This window comes from Alligator mississippiensis, chromosome 10 (genome assembly GCF_030867095.1).
Source record: "Alligator mississippiensis isolate rAllMis1 chromosome 10, rAllMis1, whole genome shotgun sequence".
NCBI lineage: Eukaryota > Metazoa > Chordata > Crocodylia > Alligatoridae > Alligator > Alligator mississippiensis.
Genome location: NC_081833.1, coordinates 3,115,739 through 3,132,956, shown reverse-complemented (window position 1 = coordinate 3,132,956; position 17,218 = coordinate 3,115,739). Strand labels below are relative to the sequence as shown.

Here is a 17,218-nt window from a genome sequence, read left to right as displayed (position 1 = left end):
CCACTTACCATTATCATCTGTTTGTCTTTTAGAAGATTGGCATCCCTTATTCCATAGGCACGCAAAAGCTTCTTCATTTCCATCAGTCTGTAACTCTCTTGCAATAACTTCACTCTATGTATATAAATAAGCAACAACAAACATGAGGAAATTTGTCACATCAAGCTACAATTCAGTCATTCAAAGCAGAAGAGCAAATAAAAATAGGAAAATCTAGGAGGTCTGAAGTGATAGACACATGGAGTATAAGGAAAGCCATCTTACTTGCTGTGTTTCATTTCTAAATGCTGCTTCACCAGTTGCTCCACGGCTGCACTCCAAGGCACCACAGCACCATGCATTATCTGCAACACTGCATCAAATTTCAGCTGCAAAAGGATTTGCACTCATATGAAAATTAAACTCTGTATTACTTTCAGATATTGTTTACCTATTATTCATATTACATGTAGAAAAATTCTCTCTCCCCAAACTCTACTCATTCATTCACACATTCAATTTTCACATTGCATGCTTTTCCCAGAAGAGTTATTTGTCAGAATAATTAGGGGCTAAAATTGCATATGCCAAACTCCCACTGAATTCAGCAGGTATGCTAATCCTTTAAAGATTCATACCCTAATTTCTGTCAATGTTCAACAAGATATGGAAGTTATGCAAGATTTCCTACCAAGTTTTATGAAGTTCTTAAAAGCAGACATTAACTACTTATACAGTTATACATTTAAACGCTACATTTAAACACTGTATTTTCCTTAATATAGCATTTAAACTATTGTTGTACTTCTCAGAGAATGCAACAAGTACTTTTAAAGGTATAGGTACTTAAAATAATGAGTAATTTTAGTGACACAATGCTTCTAAAAGATAAATTTATGAACTGCAAGGCTAGAGAGACTCAGGTAGCCCTGAGTGCTCACTGATGGAGACATACCACATTACCACACTCTCCAAATGGCACTGCTGATCTATTTCACTGCAATCTAGTGATCCCCCTTGAAATAATGGGAGATGACAATGCTCAGCACCTTGAGGAAGGACATTTTCTTAACTACCCGCTATGAGAAGACAGAAAACAGAACAGCTACATGTAACAGATATACAACAATGCTAATCAGACCAGGCAATGTACACTGCACAGAAGGAAACTGCTAAGACAGACTGAAAGACAGAATAGCATTTGACCCATGCCTTCTTCACAACACAATTTTTCCCATTCATAACAAAAGACAGATTGTACAAAAGTCATTGTTATCCAAAAAACTTACGTCTGCGTCAGATATACAGCCTATGACAGCTATTGCCTTTGCCTCCCATGCAGTTTCAAACACTGACGTGGATCGTGTACAACAACGTTCTAACAAATCCTGAATATTTTGATTTAAAAACAAAAAATCACATTAAATATATATAAATAAAGAGTCCTGGCAGGATTAGCTCATAATTTAAATAAACAGCTTTAAATTTATTTTATTTTATACTAAGGACCGGCTTTTGCCAGACTTACTTGTACCAAGTATCTTACTACTCAAACAGTTACATCCAACTCTGTGGGCACATGCAGTTAATGCAACTGAATACATTCCAGTGCAATCTGAACTGGAGTAAACTAATCCAGACATCACCATCTACACATGCGCTTATGGCGGAGTAATTTACTCTGTCATCGGAGAGTACTTGTGCCTGATGGGACTATCCGATGGCACAGTACATTAGTCTACGCTGGCCTAATTGCTGCACACATGTAGACATCCAGTGAGATGACTTACAAGAATAGGGAGGTCAAAGTTGGCCCTAAGTAATTAGGAAATAAGTTACTTAAAATTTTTGCCTACTCTCAAATTCTTTCCCTTCAAAAATAATTTAAAAATGCAGATACCTTTATATACTGCAAGAAAAGCTCATCCTCTTGTAGATTATGTTCTTGGATGTATGGTTTTATAAACTTCTTCAACATGGATGGAACAAGCTCAGGTGCCAAAATTTTATCAAACATGCGAAACACTATTGTGCTTGCATTCTCCTAGGCAACAGAAAAATAGTTGCAGAAATGTTAAAATATTTTGAAAAGCACAATATACAGTATTTTCTCATTTCTGTAAAGGCATAACCCAATACCAAATGGAAAGAGTTCAGACCTAAAAACCTACGTACTTCTGCAAAATCCTTCAGTGTTGAGCTATTCTGGATTTCTTTGTTGCTGTAAACTTTTATTGGATAACAATACGTGTTCTATATCATAAAGTACTAGGGTCAGGAACCATGCCTATTTCTATTATATAAAGCATTTATATTGTTAAGATTTCATAACCACCACAAGGGATGTTTAATATTCTTATCCCTTTTTACACACAGGAAAGACAGAGGAAGATTAACCCATTTACTCAGAGCTCAATGTTTGGTGCTAGAGCAGAAGCTATTAGACCAAGTAGTTCTTGACTCCCAATCCCATGCTCAACAGTGCTCAGGTCTCTTGCCTAAGTGATTCTTATGATGTACCAACTGAACACTCAGTGCTCAATTACTAATTTTTAAATGCTTGCAGTATTACCTTTTCAAAATCACACAGTGCCAGTCTGCAGCTATACTTTCTGTAGAGATTTACCAGCTCCTGTAAATCGAGCACCAGTTTCTTTAACCGATACACCTCTTCACAGCCACCACACTTCTGTAACGCATGTCAAAAGTAAAGGATTTTTTAACAACCTTTGTATATTATTTTCTAGAGTTTGCAGGTTATATAAATCAGAGCTTTTGCTGAACTACTATAGCCACAAGGCATATGAAAAAAATCAAAGCCGCTGACTGAAAGTTAGATGCAGGAAAGAAAACTCATCCACTTTACTAAGCACTTAGTATGTAGGATTCAGTGAGTTGAAGACAGTAGACCTGAACAAAGTTTGTTCTACTAGGAGTGTCCATATTATCAATTTTATGAGGAGCAGCCTGCTATTAACTTTACTGCTTGCCTCCTCTGTACCCCTAGCTATAGATGCTACTCTCCATAGGATATAAACTATGATAAGCTACATTTACTCGCATTTCACATGGCTAGACTGGTTCAAGACTACAATTTGAGATCATTCAAAAAATAAAAATAGCAATAAAACCCTTAACCTAACAACTTTATAGACACTACTTCTGAAAAAGAACCAAGAAGAAACCAAGTCAGCATTGTTCTTCTGATCCTATATGGAGGCATTTTCATTGACTTTGGGACTGTTCAGATCTTTGTCAGACAGCAGCAAGTTAAAAGTAGACTGGTTTGTTTCACTGTTGCTATTCAGAACCCAATTGGCAGCAATGAAATTATCAAGAGTTTCATAAATTTGTGCTGCTGTTGAGGAAAGCTGAGTAATAGCAGATGCATAAGTTACTCATAGAACATTTTTTTTTAAAAAAGGACCCAAAGAGCTGGGCTAGGGGCACAGGGGGAAAAGAGAATATTTGTAGGGAACCTGTTGACAAATTATAAACAATTTTTCCCTTAAAGGCAGGACTTTCCACTTTCAGAAATGCTTTCGGGACAAACAGATCAACTGTTAATTAACACAGCTTTAAAAAGGGGGGGGGAAGGGAGAGGGGAGGAAAGAAGATCTAGAGCCTAATTTCTCACCTTTGCTGAAAAATGTCTCCTCTCTCAAAACACATATTTTACTATTGTGCTCTAACTACTACTATGTTTATATATAATCTTAAAATATAATCTACTATAAATCTTAATAATAAAGATGATGTAGGCTAAGAGCTCTGTAAAATATGTAAGTATCAGTCATCAATATATTACCAATTGACCACAGTACTTACTGAAGGAATCCAGTGCCAAGAGGAGGCTAGTCCGAGTTCATCTGGACTTTTACTTGTAAAAAACACCTCTGCCACTTTAAGTCCATTTTCGGGCCAATTTGCCTGTTCAAAAATATTAGAAACATTAGCGAAAGCATATCATGGTTAGAGAAATAAAAGCTAACTAAGGTTTTTGAACAGCAACTACTTTACCTTATCAGTTAATTCAAGATTACGAGCAGCTTGTTCCAACCATTTTGCCAATGTTTTCTGAAATTAAAAAAAAAAAAAAAATACAGAAATTGTACATAAAGCAAAACATGCGTCAATATAGAAGTGAAATGACTAGCTTTTGAAATGCACATAGCACTTAATACTAATGAAAGGGCTTTTCTGATTCTCAACAAATTATCATGTACCTAGAAGGCAGACCTAAAAATATTACATCTTAACAGGAAAAAATATATAGTCTGCATGCGCGCATGCGTGCGTCTCTTAATATTTTTACCTCTCCATTTGGCACAACTCTTCTAACAAAAGGAATCACAACATTTTTAAACCACAGGGATAGTTCTTTTGCAGGAATAGTGGTACGGATTGTATTAAGCATGTTCATCAATGTTCTCTCATCAAAGCTGCTTTCAAACTCTGCCTACAACATAAACACAAAACAACTGCATGTTAGAGTATTGGGCTACAGAATACCTATATAAAAGGAGAACCACTCACCAATTCATAGATGCAAGCTAAAAAGTAGCTGTTGTGACTGGGTGGAGGGTAAAGTGGGGAAGACTTATGAAATTAAACAAGACCTAAATTAAACTTGTTCTACACTATCGTTATAGATCATATTCCTCATGTTATGACTTCTGGGGATACAGGAGAGGACCTACAGTGCCACTGCTTTCAAAAAGTAATGACTCTGAAGCAGGAAATGTAATAGCTTGATTACTATTTTGGATGTCTTATACCTGAGAAGGTATTTGCAAGGAATCAGTCAAACATGCAAAAACACTTAAAAGATCCATCTGGGACTCAGGGTCATGCTCCTGAGAAAGTGCACACCGGGGTGACAAATATGACAGAATCTTCAAAGTACCCAAGATTCTTCTGTACCCACAAAGAAATATAAATGATGTTAACAAAATAAAGCCATTCTTTCAAACCAGTAATAAGTTCACTATGCAAATAAGATATGATCAGCCTAATTCTACCACGGACCCTCTATTCAAAGAGGTGTCTGATAACAGGTCTTGAACAGCAGGGATTGTGAACTGAGGCCTCTTACCTGATGTCTAAGCCAAAGGTATTGTGCACAAGGTAGATTGCCCTCTTCTAGCTGATAGAGGATATTCTTAAAAAGGTCTTCATTATTCAGGAATTCAGTCCAAGCAATGCCACTAGGATTGTAAATGAGAAGTGGCAATTAGCATTTTTACTACCACATGAGGAAGAGCATGCACGCACACACAGAGAGAGCAGGTTTTATAGGAGAAAATGGATAGCGGGAGAAATGGAGGCTTTGGAAACTAAATCTCTTCCATGAAACTCATCCAACACAACACACACCTAAGTTTCTGTACAATAGAGCATCTGTAACAGAAATCGGTAGGCTTCTCATTCTCCTTGTGCACCTCTCCACCTTTTTTTTTTTTTTTAATCACTACTGCATATGAAGCGGAACCATTGGAAACCTCTAACAGAAGAAACCTCCATATTCACATAGGTTATTGCCCTAGCATGTATAAATGGTACTGGAGACTTGGAAAAAAGAAGAGTTCATTTGTTGACTCTCCCTGATAACAAGACATGTAGAGCTTCTTTCAACTCCAGAACTCTTATTCGGATAACATGCATTTATTCCACAAAGATCTACTCATTAAAACTAGATTTACATTCAAATTTAAAAATTAAAGAGTGCAAACCTGAATTTATCTGGGCCAAATGCTCCATAGAAAGTAGTTAGCCTGGCTTGAGCTCTCAGTACCTATATGGAGACAAGAGTTATTTTACATTAAGAGGATCCTCTAAATATTCCATGATATTAGAAATGTTTAAGACTAACTCATGTAAAGTGCTAGGTAGACAAGGTTTCTGAAATCTAAAAACCAGATTACAAACTGGTTTGTTTATAGTAAAAGCAAGTCCAAAAATTCCAAACTTTAAAACGGTTTGCTGTTCATCCCATTTCAAGTGGTCCAATCTCCTATGTACTAAAAGGCTGAGTAAAAAAAAAAAGTTATAGTTTCTAAGTTCCTTTAAATGATTAAAAAAAACCCCAAAAATGTGAAACAGATTTTTTTTAATGAAACAATTTTTTTTTAAAATAAATTATTTCTGTAGAAACAGAAAGCATTTAATATGGAAAGTGCTAGTTTCTAGATCTTGACAATACCTATATTTTTAATTAAAAAAACCCTTATGCATTATTTCCATTTTTTAAATTGCCTATCAGAATTGTTAAGTTAATCAATGCTTAAAAATCAGTGCAGTTGGTACTTATTCTACCTCTGTTATGGATCCTGGAGCTTCATCAGAAGAGGAACCAATAATTTTATCATCTCTCTTAAAGAACTGAAATTGAGACAATAGTTGGCAAAACAGTTAATGCAGAATACACCATAATGTGCGCAGTACCATAAAAGCTTATACGAATATAGTATTTTTGAAAAGGTACAGCTCTCAGTCTTTCCATGGGCTTTCTCCAAGCATACTGCATCTATGGGAGTAGATCCATATTATATCAGCCATGTTCTTTTAAGTATGGCAGGAAGTTATGAAACATGAAGAAAATAAAACAAGTTTTCAGATTTTAGTCTTGGAATTGCTAAATAAAAAGGAAGGTGTCAAATCTTTCTACCCGACTACATGAAAAGGAAGCTCTTCTCTTTCTCCTATCCAACAAAGCAGAAAGCCTCACTTTATAAAACTTGAGTACAAGCAGTCAGAGAACCTACTAATGCACCACATCTATAGACAGAAGTGATTTTCATGAGTCACAAATCTATTATGTCAAGGAAGCATTAGTTAAAAATATGTTCCTGCTCCTTTAACTCAGATGAAGTAAACACCACAGCATCTCTCCCTTTCACTTAGCCCTTAGTTTGTGCATCTTTTTGTTTAGCCCAATGGTACTCCTTCAAAACAGTACTGGAACATTTATAGTATGACAATCATTCACATTACATGGGAAAAATGCAATAGGAAGGTGCTGGTATGAGCAAACAGATCAAATTAATTCAACTTACTCTGAATTTTGCATAGTTTAACATTTCCTGAGTTGTTTCATATGTTGGCCACGGTGCATTTATGCAGTACTCTACAACAAACTGGTTGTCCTGTTTGATTGAAGAAGCAATTTACAATTAAATTAGGCTCCTTTGCAGCTCAATGAAAGAGAGTAGAGGGACAGCAGGCAGAGAGAGAGCATGAAATGTTCAACAAATACATCATGTACCTGTATTTTTTGCAGATTTTCTTTAGCTTCACTCACAAGGTCTAGCCAGACTGTTTGACCACAACTCCCAATGGAAGCTGAAGCCAGCCTCTCCAAAAAAGTGCTTGCTTTTACTTTGTAAACAAGCTGTTTAAAAAAGAAAAAATGACAAACACTGATATCTAGCATACTTCGGCTTTAAACAGATAATCTCTTCCTAGATCTGAAAGCCCCCTGTCAGATCACAATAGTACTTTGGGGTTAAGTGTGATAAAGTGAACTTTCATCATGGTAAAAGTTCCAAGCACCTAGTTAACAAAGTCTATTTTTGGTTTGCAGATCTATACATGTTTGAATGCCATCAGTTTTTTTTATTTTGAACACAAGACTTACCTCTGCCCACAACAATGACAGTCATTTATTTCAGAAGAAAGTATGGTTCTGTCACATACCTGAGTCATCTTAAAATCTGCCTTTGATTTTAAAGAGTAGCATAAAGAGGCGAGTGCTTTATAGTCTAGTAAAAAAGCATCAGGAGGCAGAAACTTTGTTCACAAGTTTAACTGCACTTTTATTGGCAAGTAGGAGCCACTTACCTCAACATCCAGTCCAAACTGAATAGCAAAATTCTCAGCTTCAGTAAACTTGTGCTTATGGAGTAAGCGACTTAATCTAAGGAATGAAATAAAAGTATAACATTTACCTCTATTATGTGACATGGTACCTCAATGTTACATAAATTACATAAATTGAAAGCAAAATTTCAAAGAAAGAAAGAAAAATACATACCTGTTTTCTGGCAAGGCTTCTGTTAAACTTCTCATTACTACAACAGACACTGGGCCTTCAGGGGACCTGAAAGGGATGGTTGAATTTTTAATATTATAATTGGTTCACATATAGGATCTCTCATATTTTTCATGTAAAAGCAATCTAATTAAACATAAAATATTACTTACTTCTGGTGATTTTCAGGAATTCCTTCCAAAAAGTATATAATATCCTGCAAGAGACAAATTAGAAATTAGAATTTGGAAAAAATAAACAAACTTGGACAAGTACACAACTTACAAGTTAATGAAGTAGTTGCTAATTTCAAAGCAAGCCTTTTTCTTTAGCCTTATTAAATATACCCTCAGGCTAGGAATTTATAGAATTATAGAGAAGTAGGGCTGGAAGAGATCTCAAGAGGTCCCCAAGTGCAACCCCCTGTCTGAGACAGGACCATTGCTATCCAAACCAATGAAATGTGGCCATTTCAGCTGAATGTGCAATTTGGCCCCTTTGCGTTCATGCATTACTTGCATGATCACATATTGTATAATAAAAATTCTCAGGGTCTAAAGTATAGCACTGACATAATAAAAAAGTGTCAGTGCCATACTGATCTGCAATAAGTATGACACTGACACAGCACACTTGCCTTTAATCTATACTAAAAACAATTCAAATGAATAAACATACTGTACTGATTCCACTTTGAATAAGTGAAGAAACTTCAGATACTTCCAAAGAATAGAGCAGGTTCATTGCAGGCAGTGAAAAAACCAGGAGGTTTCTCTTCTATAAAAACAGGGGAAAAATGTAAATCATAAGAACACAGTGCTGCCTTCTGAAATGCACAGACCCCTACAATATTATCTGCAGGACTCTTTTTAGATTGTCTCTACAGACACTCCAATTTTCTAATTAAAGAATCTCTTCAGGACTTTGAGCCCAAAACTCCCATGCAAACAATTTGAGAAAGTTAAGAATCTGCTGGTTTAGAATACTGTTTCGCACAAGCCACATACATTTATAATACTGTTTTAAATGACTGTCTAGCAAGTTCAACACAACATTCTTTTCCCAATGACTGTTCCAAGTAGACAATTAGTGGAAAGCAAAAAACAAACAAACGCTGGTACTGTTGCCTTTTATACCACCTGGGATTTGAATAAGAATTCTACTAGAAATAGCGTTTGGCTACACATACCGTCAGATGTATTGTGATTGCACAGCAATGAAAAAACAAGACAAGACAGAACAGAATACAGAAAAATCGTACCTGTTTGTTATCAGGTATTGTCAAAGTTATTAGTTTAAGGTCAGCAATCCCTTGTCTAAAGAGAAGGAAAAAAAAAAAGCCAAAATAGTTGCATGAATCTTATTTCAGATTATGAAGCGTTCAAGTTTAAAGATCATTTCACTATCCTTTTGTTGAAAAAGAAAATGGAACAAAAAACTTAGGTCTTCTATGAAAATGTTGATAGTTTAAGTCCTACAATATATGGTTTTAAAACAACATTGTTGCGTGCACAGGATAAAAGTGAAATTTCCAAACTTGTAATGCTTCTCACTGTACACAACAGTGACTTTGAAAGACTAGCACTAGTCTAGAGTAAGAGCCAGAATTCTTGCATCCCAGATCTTTGCCCTGTCATCAATTCCTGTAGTTTTAACCAATTCATCTATCTCTGCCTGTTTCTCTATCTTCATAATGAAGATACCATTTACCTACCTACTTGAAAAGAAATACAACATAAATTCTAGTATTAATATAATCTCAGTCTTGAGAGCAACGTTTTAGCCCTTTATTTAGAAGAATAGAAGTGCTGCCAAAATGATATTTCTACCCTGGGGAAGAAATTTGAACTTCTTAATATCAATGAAAGGGCAAAGAGAGGGAAAGTCACCAAGAAGGCGGCCTTGCGGTTCTTATCAGTGGGCCATTGATTACGATGCTTAGACCTGAATTTTAGTTCTGGACCCTGAAAAGACTCACTGGAATACAGGGAGAGACCAAATAAAACCTTTTTAAGACGCTGTTCAGGTCTTCAAGTTTCCTGATGCTTATGTGCTGGGTCCAGAACCTGAACAAGCTATATGGAGTGTTAGTCCTTCCTAGAAGGCAATGCCACTGAGAGCCAGCTACATGAGTGTTGGACTGTTCCAGCACTGACAGACCCCTCCCCACTTTATCATGTCAAAAAGTGATACTATAATTCTTCATTTACCGCGTGACTGAGGAAGAATCTGATTCTGTAGTTAGAAGAAATTCTTTAATATGAATTGAAGGCCAATCCCAAATCAACGTAAGAGAATAAACATCCCACATGCTCAAAATGTTCTAGAAGAGAACAAAAAAATTTCAGTTACTCACTTGTATTTTCCTGCCAAAATTAAGACTTTTTTTTTTTAATTGGTTGACAAACGAAACCCATGTATTTATAGCACAGTACATACATGTTCTGTATCTAAAAGTATTTCTAATGAGCTTAAGACAGCTTAAGATCAAGGAGGGGCACCTTTTTTATTTTATTAAAAAAACAAAACATTCTGCTAAAAATAATTTTACTGTGTTCTAAATAGAATTGCTAAGTCATTGTAAAAGTAATTTAAAACAAACAAACAAAAATCAATGAAATGATACTTGCCTCGTTGTCCAAAACAAACAATAAATTGTCTAGAACTTGAAATTTTGTTGCATCTAGAAAAAACAAACAAATGAGCATTCTATACACATTGAAATATTTTTCTACGGATAATGTGTTTGAATAGCAACTATTTTATAGAAACCCCATTAAAACTGTTTGGAATTTTTAAAACACATCATAAACCATCAGTCATCCTAGTTGCACAATTCCCTTTATCCTGAACACACACAAGCATGTGCTTAACATTGCCCATCTGAATAAGCCTGTTAATCTTTTAATTTCAATTAAAATATTTACATGTGTAAAGTTAAACATATGCCTAAGTGCTTTACTGGATCAAGCTGGAGTGCTTGGCACTTAATAGATCAAGTCTGTAAGGAGAAAAATGACATAGCTGGACAAAAGTCACCCACTCATTTCCCAGCTAAACATAAATATTTGAAATCAAGTTAAAAGACAGAAAAGGTGGATTCAACTCTAAAACTTGGAGACCCAGTTGTAGACTATATATCTTGCCATTCTTTATAGCAAAAAGGCTGTCTGAAAATCTTAACAACTTTGAAGCATAAACTTGGGTCAGGCAGTATATTTAGTATCATGAAACATTTTTATTTAAGTTCCTACAATCTTATGATTATTTTTTGCCAAACAAATATATGATTTTACCTTTAATTATGCTTGAATCAGCAAAACTCTGAACAGAAACCAGCCTTTTAGTAGTGTCTACCTCCCATCTGGAGAGTACATAATTACCTTTGCCCTATTAATAAAAGCAAAAGCAAAATGTATGTTAGAAACTGTGGTATCTGAAATGTGTGTCTCACTAATTGACCTTTAATATACAAAGGCTTTGGGAAAGTTGCAAGTCTGGTGGATCATGTACACAGTCTTTTTATGTAGAATAATTACATTTCAAAGATCAAGATAGCTGTTTTCAAGAACAGACTAATCTCAACATAACAAATACTCTTGTCTTCTTAAGGACATTTTTGGTTTTTCCAAAACCATGCAACAAACATCCACTTTGCATCCAAGAAGGACAGAACGCCCACATCAAAGCACACTGACCTCAGAAAAAATCTACATGGTATTCAATAGGTTTGTGATTAACCTCATAGAAACTATATTCTATGGAACCACTCTAAGTCCAAACAACAAGGTACTTCAGTATGTGGATGATCAGTTCCCTTGAAGTCAGTGGGCTATACACATTCTTAAAAGTAACCACTTAAGTGGTTTCTCTAAGTAAAAAAGTTGAGACTAAAGTGAATATATTTACCCCAATTATCAGCTGGATGTTATCCTTTGAATCACCAATTATAAAATTCAGACAACCAAAGGCATGATACTCTTTTGTAGAAATAAAAGCCGTCTTGATCTCGCCTTGTAACTGGAAAAATGAAAAAAGTTATTAATAAAACGAAGCTTAGTTAAAATGTAAAAGCTGAAGACTTTAACACAAAAAGAAAAGTGGGTTAAACTGGTGGTATAACTTGGGAGATTCGTATTATTTCTCTAAAAATCAACAAAATAGAGTTTTGTTGATCCAACTATATCAGGCACAGACAATTATTTCGGCTGGAGGGCCGCTTAATGAGTTTTGGCAAACTGTCAAGGGCCACATGTGTAAGCCCGCCCCTTGACACGTGCCCTGCCCCCAGTCATCATCTTGGGACTGGAAGTCCCTCACCTTGCCCCCAGAAGTACTCCTTTTGGCAAGGCGGTTTGCCATCTTGGAACCTGAAAAAAGCCAATTACATTCTAAAAAAATCAAACATCTACTATTACATTCATTAATTTGATTTAAAAAAATATTTTTGTCTTGGTTTACGTGCACTTGTATAGGGTACACAGAACACAAGTGATTGCATAATAGCTTAAAATCAAGTCTTACTTTTGTATATTGTGGGGTAGGTAGATATAGGTGTGGGGGTGTGTGTGTGTGGATATGTGGGTGGGTATGGGGTTAGTGGGGTGCTGTGAGTGTGTGGGGAGGAGAGTGGATGGGGTGTGAGAGGGTGTGGGGTATGCATGGTGGTGCAAGGAGGGGGTGTTGGTACACAAGTATGGTGGGGTGCGTGTGGGACCCCCCCCGACACACACATCCCCCTTCCTCATTGCACACAGCCCCTGCCACCAGCAGCAGCAGCAGGCAGCGAGGCCTTGGAGTACTCATGGCCCATAGCAGGAAAACCCTCAGAGGTGCATAGTCCCAACAAGCCCCAGGACTGCACATACCACTTCTCCCCACCCCCTCACCTGCCTGCCTGCTGGTTTGACAGAATGTGGTTCCCAGCTGCCACAGTTCTTATCTGAGTTTGCACTCTTGGACAGAGGGAGGGTAAGGGAACAGCCCCAGGGTCGCCAGGCTAGAAGCCTCTGCTAGGCAGAGGGGGTGAGGCCAAGAAAGTTTTACTGCTGCTACTGCTGGGTCCTGCCACCCCTGGTGCCTCATCAGTTTACACAGCCAGCCATGGGCAGATAACAATTTTCTAAATTTTTTAGGGGCCCCACAGGCCGGATAGAATGGCCTGGTGGGCCGGATCCAACCCAAAGGCTGGATTTTCCACACCCCTAAACTATATAGATCCAAGGCTTACTAGAAATAATAAATCTGTAAGACAAAGTAGATGGGTGGACACTGCTACTTACCTTCTTTGCTGTAATCATGTCCATCTTGTCTATAGCTACAAAAATTAGGGGAAAAATACAGTGTAAAACACAAAATAATACGTCTTAATAATTTTCCAAAAAAAAGAGAATCATATTGGATAGCTGCACTGCCAAGCTGACAATTCTGAAAACATTTTAACCATTAAATGAGAGTTCATACATATTTCTACTGGTTATAGAATACAACTTGAGAAAACTGAGTTGAAATTAAGCTCGGGCTCATCCTGTGCTGTTGGATGTTCCATTTAAGCAATCTCTTATATTCTTCAGTATGAAAATGATACTATGATTTGGCATTCTGTTCCTATAACATGCAATTCTCTCCAGAAGAAACAGAAGTATTGATGGGAACATACATGTAAGTAGTTTGTGGGTTGAAACTGCTCTACCTATCACAGGACTGACCCCTTAATGAGTACAGAAAGCAGTAGACAAGGGTCTTTTTAGTTATGATGGATTAATATCACCTATGTTTAAAATGAATTTCCTGACTTATGTATCCTCTTACCTTCCTGAGTTTTTGCAAGAGGGAGGCACATAATGCAAAAGCAGCCATGACTTGTGAGAATGAACATATGGTAGACACCTAGAAAAGGACACAAACACACCAATTTCAATTGGTAAGAGTGGAAAACAAATATCCCATTTGTAAAATGGGACATTAGGAAATAATTTAGTCCAAAATAATTTTATAGTAGCTCTATCACTTAAAAACAAAACAAACGTGCAGTGATAATATAGGGACATATATAAAGCTTAAGAATCTTACACACATCTGTGTCAGACTGCAGATTCAATTTTTATTGTAAGATTACTCTTTACCTCTCTACTTTGTTTCCATCTTGGACTAAAACTCCAAAGACACAGCTGCCACTCAGAGCAAACCAGCTTTTCATATCTGAACCTTGGATGGATGGTAACTAAGCAACAAATTCGCAAGTAGGTTGTTTTACTGAACTGACAAGGCATATTAGAGAGTTGCATGGACAGAATGGACTGGAAGGTTTTAAAGGGAAAGAGCTGTTACATCCTAGAGACTTATTAGCAGCCCAATGAGGCAGTGAGAACATTTTCTTTGTGATAGCAGACAAACTCACTGGACTTCCACAGGATGGCTAGATTAGAAGGAGAGGTACTGCATTCAGAAGATTGTTTTTTTTTCTAAACTATCTGCCTTCCTTGTGCTCAATCTGTTCAGTGAAGAGCAACTGTATTTTCAGAACTCCTGTGCAAAGCCCCAATCAGTCTGAGGGGTCAGCACTAGGGTTGTGGACACTTGGGCTATGACACCCATGAAGCGGTGCTTGATTGAGGGAGGTCATCAAAAGCCTCCTTTTATTATAAATAAAATCTGGTTACTTCTTGTGGAAGCCTTTTGGTGGTGAAATGGTGTAGAATCAGGTTGTTCTAAAAAACAAGACAATATAATGCTTCTTAAATTGTGAGAATGCTTACCTGGCTCTGCCTTGTCTTTTTCTATAATCAGATTTAAATATGTCTTTTCATTTGAAGATTCCTGAACCAAAACCTAAAAAGAAAGTTAATATAAAACAGATATTATTTCATGGTTACTAAAAAGAGCACATAACTTAAGACTGAAAACTTAGGGGTTTTTTTTCCAGAAATTCTGCATCACTTTTGTTTGTTTGTTTTTTTAAACGTAGGATTAGTTACACAAATATTAGAGCTCAGTCTGGCATCTCCTTACACAAATATTTTGTCTTGCACAGCTTTTTTTTTTTTTTTTTTTTTTTAAATATAGTTTGGAATAGATTGTTTTCAACTTACAGGAACTTTAGGGACAGTTTTTGTTCCTGCATAATCTGCCATCTTAATCAAAGAAAAAGAAAACAAACAAACCACTTTTGAGAAACACAGTCCGCCAGTATTTATAAATTTTATAAAAATGAAAAACAAGCAACAATAAAAAAAGGATGGATTTCAATAAATATGAAATGGAACAAAATGTATCTTACTTTTGTTAGCAAGGTTTGCTGTGATGGGACGTGAATAAGATGCAGGTTGCCACTCCTCTCACCCACTACAAGAAACTGTCCTTGTTGGCACAAACCAACGACATCCACATTAGTGTCTGAAAATTTCAAAGCAAATATGTTATTACAAGCAGTGGAGTGCAAATATAAATAAGTTGCTAGTGAAGTATCCCACATTCTTTCAAAAGTATTTATTGAATAGAAGTGCGTTCCTTCCTAGCATTTCAATATGTTTTAAGAGCCCTTAGCATAATTTAAAAACACAAATATAGCAATTTGCTAGTGGGACGAAGAAACCAGTCTTGAGGCTACCACAGGCTGGGTTCTAAAACTCCTCCTCAATGCTATTTGCATGAAGGGCTGTCCATATAAAATTGACAAAGTACAGTTTCAATATTGCCATGTTTTTGTTTAACTTTGGTGCTAATAGAAATTTTGTTATCTAAAAGCAATACTGTTGGGTAATCTAGGTCTACCCTCCTTATGTGAACAGCAGTTAGATATTTGCCATGCGCGTGCTAAAAATGTTCATTATTAACAACCTCCGTTCTGTGAAGGGTGCAAGCACTACTTCCTTTTTTTAACAAGTTAAACAGCTGCCATTGCCATTTGAGAAGCAAAGAATCAGAATAAATTTAGTATTGTTTACAAAGTCATTATGTCCAAATGCTTTCTCCTATCATGATACATTGGTAGGCATAATGCTTGCTTTATTTCCAACAATTAAACATACGGCCTTATTGTCTTTGCACATTGTAACTGAATCCAAAGCCTGTTTTGATTTACAGTTTAAGTCCCAAGCAATAAACTTACCAAACTGAACGTGCATTTGAAGAGACTGGCAAATGCTGTCAAGAAGTGCCACTGATCTGTCAGCCACGATAATACAGCCATCAGTTGAGTTGACCGCATGCAACGTTGGATTAACCAAGACCTTAGAAACAAAGAGTTGTGAAGCGTAAGTAACTAAAGAACCTTAAAAAAAAGATGATGTGTTTCAAACGCTATCTAAACACACAACTGGTAATACCCTACTAGCCAAAAGAAAGCAAACAGAACATATCTGTTTTACAAAAAGCCTGAAATAAGCTTCAGCATAAGAAGACTGTAGCTCCGATACCTTGTCGGAAGACGTTATTTTAACGAGGGTATCCACTTGGTACAAAGCAGTTCCACATTCTCGTCCCGAACCTACGCTCAGTCGTCCGCTTCCCGTGTCGTCGTTTATGAGAAGATCAATCTCGTTCCACATGTTGAATTCTTTATCTAGGGCAGAAAACGGAGCAAAACGGCAGTAGAGCAACGTGCCAAGTCTGGGACCACACGAGAGCAGGGCTGGAGGGGACCTCGCCAGGTCCTTGAGGCACAATTGCCCCTGACTAAGCCATCCCAGCCAGGGGGCTGTCTAACCTGCCCTTGAGAACGTCCAAGGATGGAGCGTCCCTGGACCGTCAGCCCGTTCCTCCTCATCTCCAACCTCCATTTCCCCTGCTGAAGCTGGACGCTGTCCCTAGTCCTGTCCCCAACCCCTCTGTTCCTGCCCTTCAAAGGTGGGTATCCATCCCCCTCCCCCAGTTCTCCCCTCTCCAGACTACACCGTGCGAATTCTCTCCGCCTTCCCTCGTAAGTCTCGCTTTCCAGGCCTCTCATCCCTCATCAACCTGAGGGATGTGCAGGTTGACCCCAGCCCCACCCCTGCAGCGCGGGCCAGCACCAGGTCTCCCCACAGCGGAGTCACGTGCCTGGATCGGCAAGTGCGTGCGGAGACAGGCGGGAAGAGAAGACGGGGTTTCAGGAGACGGGGGTGTACTCGGCGTCGGGCGCCACCCTCACCTCAGACCCCGCTCCGGTTCAAATTGGCGGGAACCTCCCGCCCGTCACTCCAGCGGCTACGGGACGCGGCGCGGGACAAG

The 17,218-nt window shown here is 37.5% G+C and overlaps 1 protein-coding gene across 2 annotated transcripts in view; it reads right to left on the bottom strand.

Moving 5' to 3' along the window:
• The window catches only part of KNTC1 (kinetochore associated 1), a 45,481-nt gene extending 28,264 nt beyond the window's left edge, over positions 1–17,217 (bottom strand). Inside the window, exons 1-29 of one of the 2 annotated variants that reach the window (XM_019486832.2) lie at positions 17,139–17,217; positions 16,426–16,571; positions 16,119–16,239; positions 15,288–15,403; positions 14,767–14,839; positions 13,820–13,897; positions 13,291–13,325; positions 11,918–12,028; positions 11,305–11,398; positions 10,639–10,691; positions 10,219–10,331; positions 9,270–9,324; positions 8,687–8,785; positions 8,182–8,225; positions 8,012–8,077; positions 7,819–7,894; positions 7,244–7,369; positions 7,035–7,124; positions 6,295–6,360; positions 5,712–5,773; positions 5,075–5,186; positions 4,295–4,438; positions 4,000–4,056; positions 3,808–3,909; positions 2,552–2,668; positions 1,880–2,023; positions 1,269–1,367; positions 265–368; positions 9–114 (exon numbers count right to left, since the gene is read on the bottom strand). In XM_019486832.2, coding sequence (XP_019342377.2) covers positions 9–114; positions 265–368; positions 1,269–1,367; positions 1,880–2,023; positions 2,552–2,668; positions 3,808–3,909; positions 4,000–4,056; positions 4,295–4,438; positions 5,075–5,186; positions 5,712–5,773; positions 6,295–6,360; positions 7,035–7,124; positions 7,244–7,369; positions 7,819–7,894; positions 8,012–8,077; positions 8,182–8,225; positions 8,687–8,785; positions 9,270–9,324; positions 10,219–10,331; positions 10,639–10,691; positions 11,305–11,398; positions 11,918–12,028; positions 13,291–13,325; positions 13,820–13,897; positions 14,767–14,839; positions 15,288–15,403; positions 16,119–16,239; positions 16,426–16,557 — 2,595 coding nt within the window. In that variant the 5' untranslated portion in view covers positions 16,558–16,571; positions 17,139–17,217. The other variant, XM_019486831.2, reaches the window with a different exon arrangement.
• Position 17,218: the final 1 nt, after the last annotated feature.